This window comes from Lichenostomus cassidix, chromosome 4, assembly GCF_008360975.1.
Source record: "Lichenostomus cassidix isolate B80296 chromosome 4, HeHo_3.0, whole genome shotgun sequence".
Classification (NCBI taxonomy): domain Eukaryota; kingdom Metazoa; phylum Chordata; class Aves; order Passeriformes; family Meliphagidae; genus Lichenostomus; species Lichenostomus cassidix.
In genome coordinates this window covers 65,471,459-65,498,761 of record NC_139484.1, presented here as the reverse complement: position 1 = coordinate 65,498,761, position 27,303 = coordinate 65,471,459, and the positions used below count along the sequence as shown (strand labels likewise).

Here is a 27,303-nt window from a genome sequence, read left to right as displayed (position 1 = left end):
TGCACACTTAGCTTTCTTTGGAGTTTTCATGCATTAAGCACTGCTGAGGCCTTACTTGGGCTCTGCTCCAACTTTTAATAATGAAAATGCATCTTGAGTAATTATCTACCACCTAATATAATTAACTTCCCAATACCATATGTGGCTAATCATAACATTAAGGGTCTATATTGTATGACTGAAAGCTCCTTTCTAGTCCTACATTCCTAATGAGTACAATGCCATTTCTCTTATGATCATGCTTTCTATTTGCAGTAAGAAACATAAAACTGGTATTTCCTGGAGAAACTGAAATCCAACTGAATCTACCAAAGCTACCAGTCAGATACAAGGAGTCTGCTGTCCTCAGCCACATCTTTCCCACTGAAGCTTGATAGTAAATGTTGGTAGCTGGTCATTTGTTACCGATGGGATCTTACTGAAACCATTTCACCTGAAGGCTTTTATTTATTTGAAGTCTGTCTTTTAAGCTCTTCTAGGTACTTGTGAGCCTCACAAAGTCAAATTATGCTGGACACCACACCTGATAAGACTTTAACAGTTCTACACATTTTGGGAGGGGATGGGTACAGAGGGGAAAATTCAGATTGAGTGCAAGCACCATAGTACTCTAAGTTGGAAGTGCCAAATCCCACGAGATCTGCTCTGATCTCACCAATAACAATCAGATTATGAATAAGAAGTAAATCTGCTATCTTTACACTCTGTACAAAGGACACCTGATGCTTTTCATGTTGTCTCCAATCCTTGGGAAAGAGCAGGCTGCAGACTGTATAAACTATCCCAATTACATGCAGCTTTACATTATTTTATACATTATCATATGAAAAATCAGACAAAAAGGCCTGCCTTACCAGATTATCAAGCATTCGCATAAGAGCTTCAAACTCCTGTTCTCCAATCTGCCATTTTGGATGGGAGACAGTACCCTCACCTGCTGGAGACTCAGGGGAACGAGACTTGGCTTTATACTTCCCAGGATCAAGAAGCACTAAGTTGTCAGGTCCACCTGCACTGGCCAGGGTACGTACCTTAAAAACAAACCATCTTTAAGCTTCTTGTGGGAGATAGGGTGAAAACAACCAGAAAACCCCCAAAAACTTGGCACAAACCCAGAAGAAATCTACTTCATTTTAAAGCTAGATAAATTAATATGCTTGTAAATTAATATGCTTGTATAAAAGTTGTCTTAAGTCTTTGAAAATACCTGTTTTAATGGGCAGCATATATAAAATTGATGGTTTTGATATAATATGGGAATATTGTCAGTGAAACCAATATTTTGGATGTACTCCCACAACACAGTGATATCACCCATCATTGTGTTAGTTTAGATCAGGTTTAACCAGTAAAGTATGCAATTATTAATCTGTTTGGAGGTTAATATAGCAGACTGTATTATTACAAAACATATTAAAGTTCTTACTTGGATCTCACAGGCAAGCACTAGGTTATGAATATAGTAGAAAGCTTCCTCAACAGTCTCTCCAACTGATACTAAACCATGGTTTCTGAGAATAAGGACCTAAAGAGACATTGAAAGAAATTTAACAGCAGTATTAATGCCAAATATTTTCTTGCTCTTGATTAAAGAACATTTGCTACTGATTAAAGAACATACCTGTCACACACACACTGCCCCCCCTCCTTTTTTTTTTAATTTTAGATGTAAATACTGACCTTGCTTTTAGGTCCCAAATTTTTCTGAATAACCACCTTTTCTTCATCATCCACTAAAATACCATGGTAGTCATGATAAGCTACTTCCCCTAGAGAAAGTGCTTCAGGTGAAATTGGCAAGAGACCACATTTCATTGCAGAAACCTGAGAAATATTAAAACAGACTTAATTTCTTGCAACAGAAAAGTGAAAAATACACTGTTGAGAATTATAATAAAAATATATTTTTATGTATTGTATTAATCAATCTCTACAGATGCATACATTGTGGTCTTATACTCCCATCCTTAAAGCCTCTATTTTTGATAACTTTTGAACTGGATACAAAAGTCACATTCATTTTGGGTTTGTCTTCACATGGCTATTTTTCTATGACAGCAACATCAATATAAAAAGACTCAGGAAAAAAACCCCAAAAAACTACCAAAACCCCAAATCAACTGCATCCTTCATTCCTTTCACTCCATTTAGTTATTACCCCCCCTGCTCCCATGTCAAAAGAAGAACTTCTGTGACATAGATAATTCTGCAGCACTGCAGGTGAAGTTAAAGAATATTTTTTAAAAGCTACTCTAGAACTCACAATTTTAGGAATTTGATCATTTATCCTTAAAATGATTGTATTAATCTGATTAATCAATTCATAAAAAAAACAAAAAACATCAGAATGTGAACACTGAGAGTCATTCTCTCAAAACTTTCCAGAGAGCTAGAACTGACTTGTAATCAGTTACGCCAAAGAGAGATATTGGGAAAGTTTCAAATATTTAATCAAAACTTGATAAACTGTACTTTACAAAACCACTAAAATATGCTCAAGCTTTTATGACTCACTGTCAAAAGATCTAGCCTTTTGTGGTAAAGGACACACATATATGAAATCCATATTTTCCATTGATAGAACTCAATTTACTATCTGATCATTCAGGTAACAACCCAATAAGGAGGATCTGACTGATTCAAACAGAGCCATATTTGAAGACAGACTTAAGGGCTTCCTGCTCTCCAAAAGGGAAGCAAATCTATGATTAAGGGGAGCCACCTATTTTCCCTTTGGGAGGGGTGGAGAAACAGGACAGATTACAAACCCAGACACAAGCTTACCGCTGCTCCTGCCGGTGTGTGGATATGGACAATGCATTTGACATCAGGTCGAGCTGCATAAATTGCAGAGTGCAATGTAAAACCAGCTTGGTTTACTCCCAAGTTAGTGCTTCCACGATCAACCACATCTCCCTGAATATTGATTTTAACCTGCGAATAAAAATAATTATTTTCATTATCAAGAGTCAAAAAATTTGATTTAATTCAGCATCTACCCCTGAGGCTCTAAAACGAGGTGTCATCATTTATATCTGAAATGCCTACATTTTCCCTCAACAAGCTGGACTCAACAGCCAGCAGCTTTCAAGAGCATGATGTGATTCACTGTCCAAATGACCCAGCTCCTCTTTACAGGTAGATCAACTGGAGGACACCTGGTGGTGAACATGGGCAAAGAAATCTCTCTGAGATACCACAGCAGTACCAAAACCTGTCATGTTCAATAAAATTATTCTAAACATATTACACAAGAGTAAAATATTCTCTAGGATAGAATTTAAAGTGACATCTATATTCATATATATATATATATATGAATATTTTACAGCTATGAAAATTAGCAATTGCTTACCAGACTAGATGCAGTGACTTCACTATAGAGGAGTCCAAAAGGTACAATAAGGAAGTGCTCTTGCTCAGAATTTACTCTGGCCTAAGGATAAAACAAGAGTAAGACTTACTAAGAAAATTTTATTAAAGCATACAAGAAGAGCCCAAACCATTAAAGTTACTTTACATCCTGATTATGGAATGAGCAAGTATGCCTACAACACACAGTATGACTTTCATATATGCTACAACAGCTAATCAATGCCCAGCACAGTTAATTAACTCATGTTGAACAGAAACAGATGGCAGGTATATGCCAGAGTCCTTCAGATTGGTGGAATTGAATAACCCCTTACAGTCTGTTATAATGACAATTCACCCTCTAAGGATAAAAGGTATAATACTGAGAGAAAGGGGGAAAAGAGGTAATTTTTTTTTAGTTGAATGAGTTTACACTTCAACTGTATTTCTAGCCTAGTAAGACATAAGGTATGAAATGGAAGGCTGTAAGAAAACACAAGAATTTGGCCCACAGATCTACAACATCTTGATGCTGCAAAGGGTTTCATCACTGGTGCTGCTTCCTGTGAGACATCTGTGAGCAGTACAGCACACTTGCAGATTTTCCACCAAGTATTCTGACCTTCACTTATGTTTTTGCTCTCTAGTCTCATTCACACAATCAGGAGTTTATTATACAAAAATAATTTTGGCTTCAAAGCATTCACATCTTGGGATGTATCTCTTAAAAGTCTTTCCAATGGAAAGTACAGGACATCTAGGTAATTAAGATGTTTCTTGATGGTGAATTAATAGGCTTCCTAAGTTTTACTGGACACATGAGACAACTCCCTACTTTGCTATGAGTCTACCCAGTGTTTGGGTAGTTTGTGTTGTGGGTTTGGGTTTTTTGTTTGGTTGTTGTTTGGGTTTTTTTAATTAAAAGTTATTTATGAGTTTTGCATTTCCCTGAGATGCAGCTACTTTATGCTGCTTCTACCTCATGTTTTCTACTAGTTGTAACATTAAATACACATATACCTTGCTATAGCTCTACTGCAGGGAAAAAAAAATTCTAAAATAAGTAGCTGTGCAGTCATGCAAAATCTTCTAGCACAGATCTAGTTTCCTTTACAACCAGCTGGGAGATGCTACAGCATAAGAGCCTTAAACTAAAGCAGTGAGTTGAAGTTAACCTATATTTTTATGAATCACCAAAGTAGCTCTCCATTACAGAAGTGTAAATTATCTACAAAAATCTCTTCCTTATTTATGCAAGACAAAGAACAGGTATTATTCAAAATGCCCCAAAAGCTAATAAGAAAGCTCACATGGAAGACAACCAAGCAGCAAGACTCACAAACCACTTTGCTTTAGGATTAGATCCAATAAACAGCTCATGCCCTCAAAGCAAAACCAAGACCTGGTGAATGATGTGTACCTTCTGTAAACCTTTAATCTCAAATTCTGCCTGACCCTGAAGGCACCCAAGTTTACTCTGTATTATTGCACTTGACATGAAAACCCTGGAGGTACCCAAGTGTACTCAACATTATTATACTTGGCATGAAAGCTCTTGATGCTCTGTAATTCTGCTTCTGCATCAGGACTGCACCAGTCTGAGCAATTCTACATACAGTAACTATCAGTGCTTGATAAAGATTCAAAAAAAGCAACAATATTCCACCCAGCTAGCTCACTGATATGCCCAGATAGGAATTGTGAGGGTATGAGAGTACATGCCATTCTCCTCTAACACACAGGCTTATGACCCTCACAGAAGGTTGATGTACCTTTTCTCTTACTTCACAAGTGCACTGGCACAAGCTTTTAACTTGAATGCAATCGCCCAGTAATTACAGCATTTACTCAAAAAAAATGAAAACCTGGAGTCAAACTCCAGCACTGCATGAAGTAGTAGCATTCACCACATTCCAAAGGGGTGTCTTTGTACTACTAAGTAAACATAACCTTGTTCTATATCAGCTTCCAAAGATAAATTATATCTTTCAGCCACCTTTCAGAATGCTGTTCACTGGAAGAGTTTGTAAAATACAGAACTGTGACTTGGGACTGCTGCATACAAACCAAGAGCTTTCCAGTACCTCTGCCATTCAGAAGTGTCTAAAACATTTTCAGAATGTCATTTTCAAAGTGCTTTGATTGTCTTCCACCTCAACTTGTACCACCTCTACTGGTGTATTCCTTGTGCTCCTCCCCAAAGAAAGCAAACTTGAGGCATTCCACCCCAACCACATGCCCTTGCCTCAACCCCTCCTCTTGATATGCTGCTCTTCATCACATATATGTTTTTATCTAAATGTACAAACCCTCCCAGGGCTGAACTTCACACTAGAAAGCCATTTCCAAACCTGCTTGCCTAGTAATCTTTTTGTTGCATTAATGTCCCTTTTACAAAATCAATTCTCCTGTCACGTCTGAAAAATCTGGGGGTGGCACAGAGTTGTTTACAAGAACCATTATGTTGGATATGTTCCCTTACAAAAGGAACCGAACGATCTAACCAATACTGCCTTGATCCTATGCCTACACATATAATTTATCATGTTCATCTGTTCACAAATAGTATGCATTGAACCTTCAAAAAGCAGTGAAAATAAGATTATCATATTTCATTCCAACTGCAACTACAAGAGCTGAAAATACATAAAGGACAACCTCTACTATGTAGAATAAAAAACAATTCAGCTCTGTTAGGACAACAATTGACAGGGCTACACACCACAGCTGTGAGTTTACTCATGAGAATCATGTTGATCATTCTTCTGGCGTATAAAACCTCCTTGATTTGACCTCCTTGTCATTATTTTTATGGATGCCAGTGATTACTCAGTCACAAGGAAAATGGTTGGCACGCTGCATTAAGCCCAGAGCTTGCTCATGTTCAGAAATACTATGGCTTCTTTATCAAAAAGGCTGGTACCTGAACTATAAAATTCAACTGAATGACTAAGATATTTTAGTACTTAGCAAAAAAAAGTAAGAAAACTAAGAAATTACCTTGTAGAATAATAAATACAATTATTCAAAGCATTTGAGACACTAAAAGACTGAGTCTTTCAGGAGTCTTAACTTCATCCTAAGAATTTTCATGTACACTCTCTTAAGACTCTATTCAGACTGTGGTAGCTGACATCCAAGCTGAGATGCAATGACAAATCTCTTCACTATTATACTGCTTTCAATACCACTTTGCTCTTCTCACACACAAAGAGAAAATGACACATAGGGGAGGGAAGCAAATCTCTTGTATGTTAAAACAATTGGTTCAGTTATCTGTTGATTCAATACTCACTGTTATATGATTGTAAATAAGCTGAGACCAGCCAAAGAGATCCGCTAATCTGTAGAAAGCTGCCAATTTACATCGTAACAACTTCTCCCCTTTTTCATAAGCGATGGAATCTGACCCTCTCAGATCATTCACTGGTGTTACCATGCCAAGACCTGAGGAGGAGAAGAGGTTAAAAAAAAGCACAAGGCAGGTTGCATTCAGCATCAGCTCAAGCCTAGCAACACACACCACTATTACACTGGTTATTCTGACTGGATTATAAGAACATATTAACCTAAGAAATAGATAGCAAATTTTCATTCCTGTAATGTAGTAATTTATATAACACAAATATGATGACAGTCTTGAGCCAGGTTATTTAGCTTTGGTAGACTCAGCATTCATTTCCTTCCCTACTATAAATTAGCACTAAGGTGAGAGTGCATTCCTTAGCAAAATATTTTTACCTCTCTCAAACTAATGACTGTTTGTAAAATACCTCTTCATTGTTAAAAGAAAAATGTAGCACCAAATACTCCACTTTTTGAGCTACAAGTTTTCCTGACAAGGAGAATTACACAGCTACAAAGATGCACACAGGTTCATTTAAGGAAAAATTAAGTACAAGCTAGAGAGAGAAAGATTATTGTAAATAATACAAATACTGTAGTTCTAGTTACAGTGCAATTAGAAATGTGGTTAAAAGTAACTGTGAAAAAGCAGAACCAGGCCATGACACAGTCAAAACTAAAGATATATTTTATAGCAAAGGCAAGGATTTATGTTATCTTAACACAAAACCTGTGTGTACATGCATTCACACATTCTGGCTTTTGTTTTCCTTCTTTGCTTGGCTTGCTGATGTTTCTTGTCTAAAGCTTCACGGTAGAAAGCTGCAAACAGTATTTCAATGACAAAAATAATTTGTTTCTAAAGACCTTCACTGTTACCAGACTACTAATGAGTGTTAATTTCCTGCAGACAAACCATGTGGTAATTAGCAATATTTAAATATTTAAGATTTTTAATAGCACTGACTTATCAGGCTTATTTTTCAATTAAGACACCATCCTTAAAATAGCTTTTGATATAAATTATATACATGAATCACATTGCATACCACTGTAGCATTTAGAAACTAATAAATTCATTTCATGTGTTCAGCGTTTGTGTGAGCAGAACAGGATAGCATTTGAACTTCATAGTACTTTTTATTTCATTCACACTGCCTTTATTTTAAACCTTTCAAGAAAAGAAAAAAGGAGTTCAGCCCTGATGACTGAAGGCACTCACTCATGTTTAACGCAGCCATTCCGCCTTGAGGTGCCGCAGGGTAGACATTTGGTACGTGTGTTGTCATGAAATCCGCAATCTGCTGTAAAGCCAATAAACCCGTGGGGTTCTTCCCCTTCTTAAACTGTTCCTGGATCATGGATTCCAATTCTTCACAAAAGGCCTAGTAACAAGACATTGCATGTTGTAATGCATGTTTAAATGAACTTCAGCCTTTCATACACAGCTTCTTTTTAGCACTTTGAGGGAACCATCCTACACCTCTACTGAAAAACACCTCAGGGCAGAATTACTGGGTGCGTAACGTAACTCCAAAATTGCTCTCTAGAGCTCTAATGATATGAGTCACTTGGGGATTTTTTATGGAAATTCCAGCATTCTCTCTTCAAGTAACACTAAAAGTCTTTGAGCCTGCTAATGTGAATTTCTGGAAGGAAGAGAATGTACAATTGACTTGAACACAAAATGTGAAAGGCAAATTAGCAGAACCAGAAAAGAAAATTTGTCACTGTGGCTCACAGTGAACAGGGAGCCAAGAAGGCATCCAGGAACACAGAAAACAATGAACAATAAATTTTTAAAACCTGTTTAGATGAGGGGCTGTTTACATTCTTTCCTGGGGTTTTTTTGTGGTTTGTTTGGTTTTTTTAAAATATATTTTAACTTGGAAGGAAGAACACAAGAGAGTTTTTACTATTGCTGATAGCTCCTGCTTTTAACAAGAACACTGGAATTTGTACCAAAAGAGAAGTACTGTAATCATTAAGTAATTACTTTCTAAACAAGTGATTTATTAATATTTTCATCAGTCAAATGGGTTGACTCAATAGAAAAATTGTGAACATACCACCACATCCCTATTTCAAATGAAGTTATGTCATGTAATGTTTTGCATCTAAAGTCACCCACTAGTTATTACAAAAGGAACAAATGTCATGAGAGAAATTTTGTTTGTGTACTTTTTGCCCAAGGGAACATCTTCAATATTAAATGTCAATCATTCATACTTCATTATTGTGCACCTTTTCAGAAAGAGATATATAAAGCTATTTCATATGCCCAAATCCCAAAAGACAAACTGAGTACAGGCCAGACCTGCCTTGCATAAGCTACTTTCTAAAAATGTTGCATTTAAATGAATACGTGAAACCAGTGAAAAAATGTCTTACAAGGACTCAATGGAAAATATGAAAAAAAATGTTGATGATTATACAGAATTCTGAAAGCCAGACTGAAGAGCTCCTTCGTGAGTAGATCATAAAAATTCAAACAGATAGCGTGAGAAAAAAAAAAAAATCAGGAAAGGCCAACAAGAAAAAAGAACTGGATCTAAGATGCCACAAACTTCTCCAATTCTGTACTGATAGTGAAAATAAAGGTATAAAATTTGTCATTTTAAAGATTAAGCATTTTCTTTTCTTACTGGGCTTTGAAGAATCATGGAGACTCTCTTCTTCTGTTCCATCATGTTAAAATCCTGGCGAAGGTCAGGTGCCATATTTCTCTCTCTCAAATATTCTGGATTATTTTCATCAACTCGATCAAAATACCTCTCTTTATGAGGAGCTGTTGTTGGAGGTGGTGAAGTCACCACCCCCACACCAGAGTCACCATTCATAGCACAGTTTTAAGGAACCTATGAAGCAGGATGGAGAAGAGAAATAATTATGACATTCATATGTGTTTCTACTTTCAGAGTAATAGTTCAAATCCATCTAAAATTAGTATGTCTTCTCAAACATAAAAACTGTGTTTGTGCAACTGGATAGCAATGTTCTAGAGTAGGAAAAAGGATTTTTATATACAAGATATACAGAAAAGCAGATTAACATATATGAAAAGTCCAATATGCTACACAAATTAATGCAACACAAAACTAATATGGGAGCTCTGATGAAAGTAATTTCTTTAAGCCGTCTGGCCAGCCTGATTTTCAGAAGCATAGAAGTCCTTCAAACCTTCTCAGAGACAATGACAGAATGTCCAGACATGAGGTCTAAACTCATTGGTCTGGGGCTTTGGCCTTTTCATTTTTCTTAAAAAGTTAAAGCAGACATACAAAAAATAATATTGAATAAATCAGAAATTAAATAATCACTGGAATTAGTATCTTACACATGTCCATTAATATGAAGAATCAGCCCCACCAAAACATGCTTGGACTGCCAACAGATTTCTGGATACAAACTCAGAAATCCTGACTTGCAACCCGAGGTGTGCTTTCCACATTTATTTTAGGTCCATTTAATAACATGCACACCACTACATTAGCATGTGGTTTTTGGAATCTGGAAAGCACAGACACACACAGCCCCCACTCCCTGGCCAGGGTTCCTTTCAGTTTTACATGTTGTAGTCAGCAACTGCCTGTATCCACCAGAAAGACTGAAAGCTCAGCCGGTATTGCTCATACACACCTCCTCCTTCCACTCACAAGAATTCCTTTGTGTAACATTATCCCAGTTTTCTGGGCACAGAATTACAACCCTCATTCCAAAATTCTTCTCAGAAGAATTCTGAAGTCTTCCACTGATAAAGACAGTTCAATAAAGCCACCCTTGCAACACTTTGAGCCTCCAGTTCCTGGTCATCTGACATATCAAATTACAACTAAGTAGAAAAGACTGTATATATATTAATTTAAGTAATCACTCATCATCCACATCTTCAATTAGTAAGCTTTTACATATGTCTCTATTCTTTTGCTGGTTTTAGATTTTAGTCTTAGGGACTCATCTCAAACTGCTTTTAATTTGCTTAGTAATTTATTTGCATGCTTATTAGCTAAAACCACTTCAGATGTGGATGCACACAGAAAAGGCAAGTTTACATAAATTTTGAAATGCAGATTATGTTAAACAAAATCGTTGTGATGAAGAAAATTATCTACTTCAAGACTTCAGAATTAGCAGATTTCATCCTCTTTAGTTCTTACATTAGGAAAGAAGCTTTAAAATCCAACCCATTTCTTATATCAGAATGAACAAACCACTGAACTGAGACAGCTGAACACAATAAGCAAAATAAAGTATTTTCCTCGACTCAGCAGAATAGTATACTACAATGAAAATCTATGTTAGCACTTAAATGCTCAATCATTTCCACCCACTGAGTTACTAAATAAACACACAAAGACACCTCTGCAGTGTTTAAAATATTTCATTTCAAAGTTTAGACTTTAAACATAGTTGATTATTTTCTTCTCCCGAGCTCATATGCACACCTTTTTTTTTTTCAATTGCTTGCTTTCCTTCACCCACGGAGAAATAGAGGGTAAAGCATGAAGAAATAATGCTTTTATCTGCAAGGAAAATCTTTTAAGGTATTATACCTAGGAAATTTTAAGCAAGTGAAGTTACAGCAAAGTAGACACCTCCCCATTGGCAGCTTCAGATGCCTAATACACTCCTTCTAAGTTCTCTTCCTCCACCCAACCTCCAGCCTGCACCATTTGCCATTTCCTTCCTTGAAAATGCTTTTGAAGGCCCACTAACACCTTTTACAACCTTCTGAGCTCTATCAGCTATACTACTGCCTCTACATCCAGGGCTTTGTTGAAAAACAAGTTTGCAGACCCAAACATGTGCCTTACTCTCTTACAGTAACAGCTCACTTGGCCCAATCAAAGTCTTAACTTCACCAGTCTCTGCTTATCAAAAAAATCAGGGAGTTTAGAAATAGCACAAGGCCAACTCCACAAATGAAGATAACTAGAATGGCTCAAGCAGTTCAGACTTTATACTGCACTCTGCTGAGCACAGCCACAAATGTGTCTTTACTTCAAAGCAAAGCATAGCAAAACTAAGAAGTTTGAGCTTACCACCAGCAGAGAACAGCAGCCCCATTCCTGCATGCTCAGGCTATGTTTAAGTGTCATGTTGTGTATGTGTATGCACAGTCTGATTTAAATTAAACTGTAGACATATCTGCAAATGTAATTTTGCATTTAATTATTTACACTAATTCCATCTTACTTTCAGAGTACCTAAACGTATTTCCAAATGAATGACACATATAATTACTTCACTGTTTCCTACTCATATTGGAGAGAAGCTGGTCCCTAACAGCCTGCACAGGCAACATTAAAATATGATCACAGTGCCTTGTTGAAGTTGCATTACTCCACCATCCAAGTACACAATGGCATTCAAGGTCTTGGGAAGATATTACGACTTCAGCACTGTGTAGTGGCAATAATCTCACATAAAAATAAATGCTTAACATTCAGTGATCATTTTACATGTAAGGTTAAATATCTGTTTCATAGCTCAGTTTTGCAGACACCCAAAATTAATGGCATCCCCCCAGCAAGGTCTAATAATTAACTGTTTTAACATAACTGTAATGGTAATTGTTTTAATGGCTGTCAGCTACTGACATTAAAGGGATTGACTTTTGAACTAGAAGCAGACATTCTTGACAACACTTTGCAAAGCCACTGAAATATATTTACGAGTTTCCTTGAAAGACCCTTTGGGAGTAAAGCATGATGAACTCTCCAGTAAGAGCTTCAGTAATATGAATACCAATAAATTAATAAAAGGAATCTGAACACACCATGGGGAATGGTCAGTGGTTCTACAAACTGGAAGGTTACACTGAAAATCATAACAGGCTGCCTAGGCAGTAAAAAAAAAAAAAAAAATTAAACAAAATTAAGACTGTCTTCACACCCACAACACTTCAGTACAGACAGTTTCTCTCTGATGCAGTGCACTACAGCCCCCACGTAAGATAAGCTGTAATGCTAAAGGACTTTCTGCCATGATAAGTGTTTCTATGAGAGAGCCTGTTCTAACACAACTGTGTCAGAAAAAGCCACACCCTTAACTGAAAAAGCCACGGCTGGAAAATGTAAGTGCACAGAAAAAAAAGCTTATGCCAGAAGCAGTTATTGTCAAATATAGACAGACAGAGCAAACAGCATCTATTACTATGGGGAGCTAAGAAAAATAAACAGCTGTGATAAAATTCAAACAGCACCTTACAGTACCAGAAACAATGACATCCATTCTTTTAACATCCATATACACAAACACTGTGGTGGCCAATGGACCAGCACACCAAACTAGAGGCAGCAGCCAACTCACAGCACAACCTATTTATCACAGGGCATGTGGATGTGTGAGCAACTGCTGTAAACAGGTTGTTTATGAAATGCTTTAAGGAAACCATGTTTATAAAATTTATAGCTCATTGACAGACACTGAGCACTGTTTACAAAAATCATTCTGAAACTGGTATTAGTATTTCAGGTTACTTTTATTATTTAAAATCCCCTTCCTCCCCATTCTTTTCTAACCCAACAGTTTCATTAAAGGATTCATCTAAGAGGAATGTAACAGAGTTTTGCTACAGAGTTTAGTTTAAACAAAAGAATAAAATTCTAGAACAGAAAGACTATAAAATTTTTCACATTAACATCTATGAAGAAGAAAAATCTCAATTTTTAAAATAAACTTGCATTCCTCAGTACTCAGATGATACAAATAGAGTCAAAGAAATTTAAACAGGTAAGACAGTGAATAATAATCAATAACAATTGACAATAAATTAAGGGTACATGAAAACCCCACCCTTAAATCTGAAAAGTTATATAATTGAAAACCCCAGTATTGATTTGGGCTGGGATCTTATTGTAGATAACAAACATATTTAAAACTTCAGTATTAACTCATTTTGGTACATGAAAGTTGGGACAGATGTAAGTACTTATGCCTTTGATAGCATATTGATTCAGTGTTTCTCACCAAACCCTCATAATGAATATTATGTGAACATTGGGAGGATTTAAAATGCCTCACAATATATACACTAACAGAAACCAGCTAACTACATTTCTTTAAAAAAAAAAAAAGTTTTGCAATCATCTAAAGATTGGTTTTGTTTTGCAATAAGTTGTAATGGGTTATTTTTTGCTGCTCCACACCCTGAGGAAATTGTTTTTAACTTGGGCTGCAGTCAATGGAATCTGAGCTAAAGGCTCCCTGCCACCAAAGGATGAGCACAGCTCTCCTCACCAACACAGCTTTAAGTCTGATGAGGCCAAGTCAGAATAAAAATACATTCTGAGAAGCAGGAAGAAGGTTGTGACAAGGTGACAAGGAAACAAAAAAGACTTCTAAAAGAATTCAAAATACACCACCACGTCACAAGACAGCAAATGCAAAAAAACCATACAACAATTTGAGGCTTGTTTTAAGTTTAGGAGAGTTATCTGATCAAAACCTTACAAGAGCAAGTTATTTGAGAAAGAAGAAAAAAAACCAAAACAAAACCCCCAAACCTGCTCACTTCCTGGTAGCATACAGTTTGTTTGTACAAAATGTCATGTGAGCAGAACACCTGTATGGGACCTTGTGCCAAATCTGTAAATTAAACGAGCGGCAAACTTTACAACTGCTGATACATTCCCAGTCACCAGCAACAAAGATCAGGAGAACTCAGTTCCAGAATATGTCACTTTTGAGACCTATTTAGACAATGATATAGTAATTTCCATATATTTCCAATAAAATCTATTTTTTTCTGACAGTTCTTTCAAAAAGTTATCTCCACTCACACCAGAACTATGCCACTAAGTCTAACAGAGGTGAAAACAGATTTGACAAGAAGTTACGGGGAAGGGACAAGGAGGTAGCAAAACAACATAACTCATTTTCTTTCCTGTTGTGCAACCAGCAGTCTTTGAGGAGTAGAAGTTACCTAAAAATCTCATGCAAGTGACAAGTCAGGCAGTATACAGGTAGGGGGAGGGAAGCGAGCTTTGTTTTGGATGCAAACACAACAGGACAGGGAAAATAATGCAAAATAGTAATTTTATGGCCCAGGAAAGACTCAGGGGACTGCAGAAAGCTACACAGCTGAAATTATTTCATGAGGAAGTTATGAAGTGATAGGAGGGAGGAAGAGGAAGGGAAAGAGTCAGGCAGTACTGGTGTGGGGCAGAAGAAACCCAAGAGGTATGTGAGCTACTGCAAATAGAGTGAAAATTAAATTGGTGTGGAGATAACTAAGGAAGTGAGGAAGCAGAACATCTATCTGCAGATAAAAAGGTTTCATTATCACTTGGTGTTTGCAAAAAATTTAAAAGATTGCACTGCTAGCACTTCACTCAATATTCTGATCTCTCCTGTATTTTTTCTGATTTTCCCTTACTTTAGAATAACATTTGCCAAACTTTCTCCTTAAAAAAAATTAATATAACTTTATAATAGGGAAATTATTTATTATTTGCACTACAATTTCCATCATCTTCAGTGACAGCATTTTGGCACCGATGACACTGGATTTGTTCTTGCCATTTCAAATGTTTCCAACTGAACTTTTAAAAGGAAAAGCTGGCTTTATCTTAGGAGGTCAAAGAACAAAGAAAGTAAATCATGACTGTACTACTTACTAGACAACGTACTCTATATAACGAACAATTATATTATTTTTTAGCAAATGTTCTCAAACTTATGCATCTTCAGAATTTCCTATGCTCTTTGTTTTCAAACAGGAAGAGACTATTTCACGAACAAAAACAGTTATTTATCTTATATTGAATGCAGGCACAATCACTTTTTAACAGAGACAAAGCAAGTTAAATATGGGACTCTAAAATTTAGCGAAATCCAACAATAAGTTTATCTGGCCAAAAGTATTGCATTTTATATTTGTAATATCATGCTTTAGTGTCTATGACAATAGTTTAAGAAGCAAATTGTGTTAGAGAACAAGAAAACAAAAATGGACCAATTCTATTTGAAATCCACAGAGTAATTATTCCGATTTTCACCTTCTCTAAAACACTGAAATCAGATGCCTAGCACAGTGGGAAGTGAGTGATCTCAAGGTTACATAAAAACCAGGCTTTCTAAACTGCATGTTAAGGGAACATTTAAGGAGCCCCCATGATAACTATGTCAGGTTGTAAAACAATGTAATTACTGTCTAGCTTTCCCAAAGTGAAATGAAGCAGGTGGCTGGGAAAAGCCACAGCAGTTTCACAGCAGACAAATCATTCCAGACCAATCCCATCACCTGCAACAAAGTAACAGCTTCTGTCCACATAGGGAGAGCAGCAGATACTGTTTAACAAACTTCAGCAAACCATTTGACACTGTTTCCCACAGCCTACTCCTGGACAAACCAGCAAGATATTGGATGGTGGCCTCCAAAATGGGCAGCAAACTGGCCCACAGGGTGCACTGCGCTTGTCAATGGCTTTAACTCAGGCTGACAGCCTGTCACAAGGAAAAGGGCCCCCAAAAATGATGATGGGACCCACACTTTTCAGCATCACCACAAAAAACCTGGATGAGAGGTCTGAGAGCACCATGACCAGGTTTGCTGATGACACCACACTGGGTGTGAGGTGGATGTGCCAGAAGGGAAAGCCATCTCACAGACCAGGACAGGCTGGAAGAGTGAGCTGGCAAGAAGAGCGTGGAGTTTGACAGAGACAAGCACAAGGTTCTGCAGCAGTGAGGACACCAAAGAGCCTGGCACAGGCTGGGATCCCTCGCTGAGGGGGACCTGGGGGTCCTGGTGCCCAACAGGCTGAACTGGAGTGAGCAGAGAAGCTGCTGCAGCAATGAAGGCAAATCAGATGCTGGGATGCTCCCACAGAGGCATCAGCAGCAGAGATGAGAGATGTGACCATCCCAAACTAGCAAGAGCTTGTCAGGCCACACCTGGAGTGCTCCTGTGTCCAGTTGTGGTCCCCAGAGTTCAAGAATACGAACAGACGGACTGAAGAGGGTCAAAACAAAAGCCATGAAGATGATCAAAGATTGTAGAACCTACTCTATGAGGAAAGGCTAAAGGAGTTAGGTACTTTCTCCCTGAAGAAGAAAATGCCTGGGAGGGCTTCGTCACACTTTTCCAGTATTTAAAGGCTGGCTACAAAATGGATGGAGGCTCTCTCTTCACAAGGAGCCACATGGAGAGGACACCAGGCAACGAGTGCAGTTTGCACCAGAAAAGGTTTCATCTTGATAATAGAAAAGACATCTTTTAAACTGAGAACAATCACTAGAATGACCTCCCTGGGAAAATGGTGGAATCCCCATCAACTGGAGGTATTCAAGAAAACAACTGGGCAGCGTATTGGATAATCCCATCTAGGCTCCATTTTCCACAACAGGTTGGTTCAGATGACCTTTTGAGATTCCTTTTAACCTGGGCTGTTGTATGCTTTATGATTCTACCTAGCATAAGCCCACCTAAGACTTACACCAGAATTTAGGTGGGTAGATTCAGCTGGGATATTTGTTAAAGATAGCTGTCTAAATTCTGCAGAAGTTTCAGTATATATGGGTCAGAATTCTTAATTCAGTCCTTGCAAACAAAAGAGGAGAAAAGCCAGCATTAAAATCAATAATAAAGCTAAAATACAGAGAGATTATTTCCCTCCTCTTAATAAAGGATTTAAAAGGCCAAAAGTATCAAACTTTTAGGAACAGTAATCATTCAACTCTCCTCCCTGACCTGGAAAAGCATTGTATCCCTGAGATCGGACACTGCAGGAAGCTGAGAATGACGCACGAGGAGGAACAAGGCAGCACACTGTGCAATTCCTCCCCTCACTGGAAAGTGCAGTGGCAGCCCATGCTCACCATTGATACAATTTTCATGTTAAACCCTAACATGATTTATTAATTAATGATGGAAAGATCAAATTTCCAACTAACAGCTCATTCCAATTAAAAATAGCTAATTAAAATTACATTAAATTAAAATAGCTAATTAAAAATTAAAAATTGGTAAGGTAACCAAATCTACAAAAAAACTAAGATTAAAAACAAACAATTGAAAAAAAAAAATCCTCTTTAAACTATTAACTTATATCTTCTATTGACAAGGCCCCTGGTTTCTTCCCAGCCTTTTAACTTCTCTTCCCCTCTTCCAATCCTTTCTCCAATTTTCCTGTGAAGCAGTTTACACAACAAAAAACTGAACTGCCATTTCTAGCCTCAAAAGATTTTGCGAAAAACTAATGGTTTCAAACCTACTTATTAACTCAACAGCAAAATTACCTTGCTTTCACTTCTTTGACTCAGTGACTTAATCTGCTAGTTCCATACACTTCTCATACAGCATTTCTGGAAGTGTTCAGTACATAAATTCATGAAGGATTAGGGGAAGTGATAATAGAAAACATAACAAAATGTCACACAGTTCATAAAACACAAAAACTCTCTACATAAACATCTTAAAACACAGACACCTTAAGCTTTTCTGCCGAAACTCTAAGAGCTTCACAAATATATCACAAAATTTGCATGTAAATGACAAAAAAGAAATTTCACCAGTGTATTTTGCATTTCTTCAGGCACAGTGTCCAAGTATGAATTCTGCCAACTCATCATATACTTTGCCATTGTTTCTTATCACAGGAGCACCAATGGTGATTACAGCAGGGGAGACACATTTCCTTTCCACTACTTCAGTGTCTATTAGCCCCAGAAATAATTTCTTTAGAGTTCAGTGAAAAAGAGGGGCTTCAGTGTTATGGTTCAGAGCAGTATCATGGTGTCAATTTATTTTCTGAAGCTATTCCAACACTGAGATTAAAACCTGCACACTGAACCTCAACTTAAAGAGCCCTCCAAATGGGCCCTCATAATTACACCACCAGATACCACTGAAGCTGATTTGCCTGCAATTTTATTTCAGAAGTATGATTCCCAATTCAAATCAGTTTCATGATACTGTGGTTTTTACTTAATAATAGCACAATATCACAAAACTCAATTTAACACAGCTAATGCAAAGGAGTACAAATGGAGACAAAAATTATGCCAGAATTCTGCTCAATGCTGAAAAGGGAAAATTAGAAGCAAATTCAAGAGCTGTCATAGATCACTACATAGGAATTGCAAAGATTATGCTATGACCAAGTTTTCTAGTGTAATAGTAAAATAAAAGAAAAACACAAGTAGAAAAATAACCTTCCCTAGCTTTAAAAATACCCCACTACTAGAATATTATTTCTGGTTTTCATTCAATAATATTCAATTTCATTCAATAATAGACATGAAATACCACAGTTCATGGAAGGGCTACAAAACGGATCTGGAGAGTAGAAGTGTAACTTGTAGGATCAGCAGCTTGACATACTCAGTGAACCAGAAAGATTATCTGTTCACAGAGGTGACAGGGCCTTTCAGTCCTGCTAACGAAAGTATGGAGACATTTAACACTAGGGAGTGAATAACATACACACTTGCCCTTGAATAGAGAGGGAAATTTCCTAACCAAGTATATACAATATTGAGTCAACAACGTTGCTTTAAAAATCTTCATAAAACACAAGTTTTAACACAACTTCCAGAATACCTTCTACTATCTGTCTGCAGTGAGATCAGAGTCTGCTCTGCCCTGCCCTTCCTTTTTAGGCTTTGGGAAAAATAAGTTCCACAAGCACAATATGTTCATGTTATTTGCAGCTTCCAATGCATTTCCAGTTTTCCAACACCTTTTTTTTTTATAGCACCTTCCTCTGCTGGTAGGTTGGTGACAGCTGGAGACTGAATTTCAGACTCAGAGACAGAACCAAAAATCCTCTTTAATCCTTCTCCTACGCTCAGGTCAAACTGATCAGACTTGCTATCAGAACAAATTTTCTGTCACAACAGGTAGAATATCTCCTACTATTTTTTAAACAATCTTCAGCAGCACAAAATGCAAAATTCTGAATCATTTAGGCATACCTTACCTGAGAAATTTCAGCTACAAAACTTACAAAATTTCTAAAATATCTTCGTGGGTCTCACTGGCTTCTTTGATGCATTTAGCAGTTCACTCCATGGAAACTGGCTTGCTCAGGTTAGTGTTTTTTAAACATAAGTTTAACAACCTGTAGAATAAAAAGGGTTGCACTGGAGATGCCCTCACTCTATGCCTTATTGTCAATTTGTTGAACAGTAAACATTGGTGCCAAGTATTTTTCCAGCCTGCTTTACAGGCAGGCTGGAATTAACAATAAAATTGTTAACAATTTTTAAATGGTGACAATAAAATTCACCATTGATGTCACAGAGGCTCAGCTACACACTGAACAGCACTGCACAAGAGTGAGTCACATCACTAATTTACACTTTTATCCTCTACTTGTGTGGAAATTAGCTGAGACCAAGACAACACAAATTTTCACACTATTACAATTCATGGATGGTGGCAGCAGTACCAGAAAATAAGTGGATATTTATTTTTGCCATTAGGGTCACAAGTCCATACAAATAAAGAGGTTTAACCCAAATACTGCTTATTTTTAGTTTTCTGTGAACCCAGATGCACTTCCCAAGCCTCACACCAAACACATCAATAAGCCACTGCCCTGAGATTTTTGAATACAGGTCAAACCAGATCACCAGCTTTCCAAGGACAGGGCCCCAGCTTTATCCAAGAAGTAAAGCTTGATCAGCATGTCTGACCCAAAAATGAACACTGGCCTTAAACTGAAGTTACAAAAGCTGCTAGACTTCTAATTCCAAGACTGGATTTATAAAAAACATGAAAGTACACGCAAGTTTCTCAAAGAAAGAGTCACCAATGTACTGAAGCAAAATTAGATGTCTAATTTTCCAGTGTAATTAATCAAGTAAGAAGTTGTCCATAATTTCCATATACACACATATGAAATCAGATTTTCCCAGGAAACAACACACTTAAAACCATGAAAGCCCCCAAATTCCATAACAGTACTCCACAGAGCCCCCAGAAGGAAAGCCATCTGCACTTACCAGAGAACAGTCAACTGCTGCTTCACAGAACAGCAGCTTCAGAGAGATGTGCAGTGGTTGCACTGGTGGCTTTAGCCAGAAATGAGAACTAGGTCAGGACCTGTGCATGAGGATAAGGTTTTACCTTGTCCACTGTAAACTTGGAGGCACTTGTGACACAGCAATTCAAGAGCAAGAGGACACAGCACAGGCTCTTCCCCACAGCAATGGGGAGGCTGCAGCACTGCATGAGAACTGTGGAGTTCATAAGCAGCTTTAGCAAAGGCAGAAGACTCCAGAGCTCCTTTGAACACAGCACACAGCAGTATCAGTTTCAAGGTGTCTAAAACATGCACTGTAGGTGCAGTCACAAAAAGCATTTTGCTTCCCTCAATATTTTCTTTTGACCTCAAGGCTCAGCAAAATAAGCAAAATGAACAAGGGCCCCCTCCACTATGAAATATGACCACAGTAGCATTGTTTCACTTTACCCACAATGTTTTACTTGTAAATTTTTCTGATGGTATTACCTATCCAGCACTCCCCTTCTTTTAAATAAAGGAGACTGGGCATTCTAAAATAAGACATGAAAGTCTAATTTTATTTAAATGTTTGTTGGATTTTTCAAAAAGGTTTTACTAGATCAGTGTCTGGGGAAAAAAGAGATCCCACACATATACCCCATGCTATTACAGATAGAAAAAACCTGAAAAACTTAAAGTTTAAAATGTAAAATAACTTTAGTGCTCACCACTCTCCAATATTTCAAAAACTGCTGTGACTAACAAAAGGTCCTACAAATGACAGAAGAACTTAAAACTAATTTTTCAACAGGAACAGATACTTCCCTGATACTTTAAAAACGCAAGAAATTTCAGTAATTTTAAGTACTCACATCTAAAATACCAGTATTATGATGTATAAAGGATCAACTGAATACAGCAGTGTATAGGCAAAGTGGCCCCATTTTGGCTAGGATCCAGTTATTTTCATGGAGACTGAATAGCAAGGGATGAGATTTCTGAAGCGTGTTGGCAACAAACAGAACAATGTCATTTAACCCTTTGAACTATTCTGCAACAATAACTTCTTCCAGAACAGCTGGATGACATTTGGTATCTTTATTTAAAGGGCAGAGAAAAGCAGCTAGACTCTTCCCCTCAGTTACATAGAAACAGTAAAAACACCATGCTAAATTTGTTAAAGCTACGATTTCACTTTATGCAAGCATGAGAGCTATTTTATGGGTTTGGATGGGGTTTTTTAAATGTTAATTTAGGTTAAACACTGAAAAAATTTCTGAATCTGGAATGAAGAATCTGTTGACTTATTTATTTGGGTACTATCCTCTGGAACAGAAGATGTCCTGGGACAAACTCATAAACTGATCAGACACAAAAACCTCAAACCAGGTCATTTTAGTTTTAAATACAATTGCACTGACAATGTTAGAGTAAATTTAAAAGTACTGTGTTCCAAAGGTTCAAGTCAGCCATAGAATTTATGACATCCTGTAAAGGACAACCCCACACATGACAGTCTGAGTATACAAACCCCACAGACCAGTTACAGTGAAGGTGGCTTGCCCAGAATCCCTCTGAACTGCCTATGGACACATAGGAACAAAGACACCAAGACCCAGCTTGTTTATCTCACCTCTAATATGGAAAATACCACACCCAAATAAAAAATTTTCCATTTATAATTATTGTTGGGCAGCTGAAGCTGGAATGTTTAAAAAAGGTGAGTAGGAAAAGATTCTGTATGGGGTTTTATCCACAAGACATCTAAAACCGAGTCTATATCTACTGGAGTTAAATAAAGAGTGAAGTTTTTGGTTTGGGTTTTCTTTTTTAAATCAAGAAAGTCTACTAAAAAAACCTGAAATTCTAGAATTCAAGCACATGGATTGTCAGATTCTGCTTTTCAGTTTACTTTGACCGTGGGTTTTATGGAAGAGTTCTGAGAAAAAGGCTGCTAAATTTAAATATTCTAGTTCAATTTCTTCATTCACCAGAAATTATTAAACCTTAATAGCTCTTACACAACCTGATTTGGAAACAAGACATTCTTATTCAAGCAAAGGCAAACTAGAAGCGCATAAGCAAATGAGTTTTGCTTTCCAGGGTAAAAAGTATTAGTATATTCCTTACATGTTTCTATAAGGAACAATGTCACTAATGTTAGATTGTACTAAATGATAGCTAATTTTGTTATGGTAAGGCATCACAATTATTAACTCTGCTTGTGTTGTTCTCTGTTCCTGCTCTGAGATATATAATCTTGGAAAAAAAGTAACTTGCCTATCCATCAACAGCGATAATTAGTTTTTAGGGAATTTGACTTACACCCCCACCTTTTATTTTTAAAGATCTTATACTTCATGAAGCGATTTTTACTTGAATCAGAGGTAGACTAAACCTGTCCTTTTTTTATATGATATGCCATTTTGTTGTTTTTGTCAGGCAAGGACATCATAAATTTGTACTCTAGCAGCATTTGTTGCTACTCAGAATTATGTAATAACCCCTCATCATCAAATTTAAGGGTTACAATAATTTCTTTGTCTTTCAGGAGATGTTAATGAAGTTATAAAGAGTTAGTGTAGCTGCTCCAAAATATTAGGAAAGCACACAGTGAAGAATGAAGAGACTAAGTAACAGAATGTGCTGCCACTTGGCACTGCCAAAAAGAAGAAATTCAAGTTTCTTGATGAATTCATGACTGATATACCCGTAACTTTGGAGATCCTAAAGCACATGCCTCACAAGTAAAAACCCTTCGTTATTATGAGACTGGTTAGTTGAGATTTTTGAGATGGAACTAACCTGAATATTCATTACTAGATGCATGAATTCTGCCATTTTTTCTGGCAGAGTACCCAAGCAACTCAGAAATTGCTACATGATTAGAGAGTGTGCAGGGATTATGCTGGAACCAGTGAGTTTGATACATAAGCAGCACAAATGTGGATGGGTGTGTTAGCAGTTCAAGCAAGAAGACAGTGAATCAAAGTACATAAGTAAGGCAGAAGCTTAATACAAAGACCAGAGATTTCAAGCAGGCTTGAATCAGGCAGATGAAGGCAGCAGAGATGTTGAATTTTTCATTACTTTCTCCTTCATGTGCACTTGGGCTTTTCAAAGTGGCACCCCCCAGTTCTTTTATAACACTTCCCAGTTTTGATGGGAAGGGAGAGAAAGATAGAAAATGACACAAATTATGACACAATTCATTCTCTTAACACAGTAGAATTGGACAGTTTAAAAAGCCTGTATGCAGGAGGAAACAAATATCTTTGGAGAATGCAAACCTAAATATTAATCCTGACATAAACCTTCCATGTGAGATTTTATACTGCACTTGCACATAAAAACAGCTTTGAAATGTGAACCTCACATATGTATTGTCATTCCATTTCCAAACAGACAGCTAACAGCCAGGTTTATTCAAATTCAAAAAAAATACATAGTGCTTAACTAGGTATTTCCTAGTTAATAGGTAAATCCTTCAGGGACCTGAAAAATTTTAGGAAGACAGTGGTTTACACCATCTTTTATCCACCTTACACTAAAAATTTCTGGAGAGTGTTTAAAATACATGCCCTATAGAAAGGATATTAACACTATCTTCATAGAAGCCTCAGAAGTGACAGTAAGCCAAAGTTCATGTCATTGCACAGCTCTCAAAGCCAAGAGCATTCTCTTTTCCATCTTGCAGAATGTTCTGATGACTTCAATCTACAGATTAAAATATACCAACGATGAATTAAAGTGTTACTGGATCTCATTCTCCTGCATTAGGTTGTTCTTCTTTCCGCATTAGGAAATAGTATGTCAAGAAACCCCTACGAGCTTCTATTTTAGGAGCAGCTTATCTATGTTTTTCTTATTCACAAGCAAGTGTAAATGTGCTCCCCACCCCAAAATTATGCAGTTTCCTACTTCTGGGTAAACCTCAAGGGTCATGTACACCCACATGGTAACAGATGAAACACCATGAGAAAACCATCTTCCTGACTGTGCCGTCTCCCTTGTCAGGCAAGTATTACCCAACTGAATATGGCTGCATAAATTAACATCATGCAAACCCAGAATTTCTCTGCCAGCTCACATTCTCATTGTTTCCACCTGACAGTGGCAAAAAGATGTTATTTACTCTGCTTGACAGGGTTTCAGAATCATATCTGGGGAGAAAAGCAGCAGTCCAGTTTTTCCAGTCACTGCAAACCATGCAAACACAGTGTTTAATGGCCACTTTAGTAAAGTCACTTTCAGAATCACAAGCAGCTCAAACTCAGGAATCTGAGCCATTCTCACACTTTCCACTAGACCTATTTCTTTATTTTTTTAAACCAGGACCTTCCAAGTCTGCAGAGGGTTACATTATTCAGCTGAAGATTGAACAGAGCAAAGCAGCATGCACAAAACACAATGGACATACACCAACCTTGGCATGGAGATTCAGTTTGTATTGCAGGAGGACAAGGAGCAGAACAGCCGTAGAGCCTCCCACACCACAGCCCAGTTAAATTGACAGAACTTATGCTGTGCTGGTACAAAGTTAGCCCATCTAATAGGCTGCCTTCCCTGAAGAGCCATTTACATTTTGGATGTGTTTTCAGCCATGACTCCAAAACCCTAGGGAATGCTCATTAGCTCTCCCTCCTCTCTTCAACACACGTGGCTTTGAGAGCACCAGTCCCAAGCATGCAAGACCCAATGTTAAAGACATAAAGACAGACACACACACCAAAGTATCTAAAGGTCACAGCAGTTTTAGGTGGCTTTAATGTTCTACAAAACTAATTTAAAACTGTTACTAAACCCAAAAGCACTGAAATCGTGCTTCTGGGCATTGTGCTGAATTCAAGTCCCAGAGTAAAATATGAAAAGTTCCTGTTCTACACATGACCCTACTTCCAGGTTATAGATGGACAGTGTTCATTTTAAAGACTGTCTTTAAGCAGAGATTATTTTAGTTGACGAACATTTGAAGATTAATAGGAAAAAAACGCAGTGTTACTACATATGCCTTGTTATTGGTTGTCTAAAAACAACTCCACTGGCTATAGTATCACATTTATTATTGGTTTTTTTTTCAGATCCCTGTCCAAGCAATAACTCCTCTATCCACAGACACTATGTACTCCCATCCTTCAACCTTACCACCACCAACACTTAGAAAACTTCTAAAAATACAGTAGCAGTACTCCTTTTTGACTAGTAGTGACCAGAGAATTTTCCCCACTGTGTTCTAAAAACCAAACCTAGCCAGCATGGGGCTTATAATTCCAGAAACAGAAATTTAAGACAAGGATCCCAAATAATTCACACAGCACTAAGTACTTTCATTCCTGACTCAAGCTGTAAAATGAACTCTTTCTAGAAACCCAACTGCCACTGTTTTAGTGCCAAAACACGTATGTGCAGTTCTTTCAAGTTCATTGAAAGGCTATTGGCATCAAAAATTGCAAAACACCGTGACATGTATGCAGCATTCAAAGCCAGAATTCTAAACCCAGCTTTCAAAGTGATTTCCCAAATAGTGTGCAGCTGGATACAGGCCAGCAGTTTCTGCCCATGTGAAGCCCAACTTCTCTCAACAAAACCTTAGAAACTGGTAAGCAGCTCTCCAAGGAGATGAGCCAAACAACTGTGTCAAATGGAAACAATAATCACTTGCATTAAAGCTGAACTGTGGTATTTGTTTTTACAACAGTAGTATTTTATATGTAGAAAAATCTACTCTAAGTCTTTCTTCCATATAGTCTAAGTACACCATTCTTTCTCCAGAGCACAGTATTCCTTGTGGGAAGCCATTCCCACACTGTGCTGGCCACAAGGCTGAGTCTACACATCTGTCTGTGTGGCCATGCTGGGAGCTGGCGGACAGAGCAGGGGAGAGAACTTGTAAACAAGCCCCACCGATCCAAACCTGCAATCACATCTGTTCAACACAAGTTCCTGCCCTCAAGGGATTTCAATAGGATCTAACATGTCCACATACTTAAATGCATATTAGGCCTCAAGCAATTCCCACTTTGTCAGAGTCACTCAGTAACAAAGCATCTAACAAAGCTTATGAAATCCAACAGAAATCTTACAAAAATGTATTCTCTAGGGCCCCATGATTAATGACATTTGCTATCCCATTTTTAAGCATATCCAGAAACCAGTATATTCTATGAAATCTGTCCCAGAAGTCCTCACACAAGATATACGTAATTTGCGTTGGCCATTCAACTTCAGCTGCTTTGAAGCTAGAAATTAGTAGATTCAGATTTTAAGGCTGTATTTTTTTTTAAACCAAAACAAGCCTGGCCATTCTAATGTTAAAATATTAAGCCTGATGCTTATTTAGCCACCTGCCCCTCATTTCATCAGGAAGAGATTATGTAGTGTTCTTTTTTGTATACAAAGACTTTCTGTAGCTGTCAGAGTCAAGACCATTTGGAGTTTTATAAGCAAATGTCAAAACTTTGTCTAAAGGGGCAAAAACTGTCAAACTCATACTAGTGGTCTGAACTTTCCAAATAACCTGATGAACTATGGCCTGTGTGCAGTTTTAAGAACAGAATAACACACACACTTGCAGCAACGTATCACCTTATGTTTTACACCATGAGAAAAGTTACATATGTTCCAACATTCCAGGCATAACTGATATAAA

General features: G+C 37.4%; 1 protein-coding gene across 10 annotated transcripts in view; it reads right to left on the bottom strand.

Moving 5' to 3' along the window:
* Nucleotides 1-27,303, bottom strand: part of ADD1 (adducin 1) — a 61,242-nt gene that overhangs the window by 20,309 nt on the left and 13,630 nt on the right. For all 10 annotated transcript variants that reach the window (XM_085059673.1, XM_085059679.1, XM_085059675.1 and 7 more), the window contains exons 2-9: nt 9,345-9,557; nt 7,922-8,084; nt 6,650-6,801; nt 3,356-3,436; nt 2,785-2,934; nt 1,681-1,824; nt 1,427-1,525; nt 855-1,031 (exon numbers count right to left, since the gene is read on the bottom strand). In XM_085059673.1, the coding sequence (XP_084915799.1) occupies nt 855-1,031; nt 1,427-1,525; nt 1,681-1,824; nt 2,785-2,934; nt 3,356-3,436; nt 6,650-6,801; nt 7,922-8,084; nt 9,345-9,539 (1,161 nt within the window). In that variant the 5' untranslated portion in view covers nt 9,540-9,557. The remainder of the gene's footprint in view (nt 1-854; nt 1,032-1,426; nt 1,526-1,680; nt 1,825-2,784; nt 2,935-3,355; nt 3,437-6,649; nt 6,802-7,921; nt 8,085-9,344; nt 9,558-27,303) is intronic.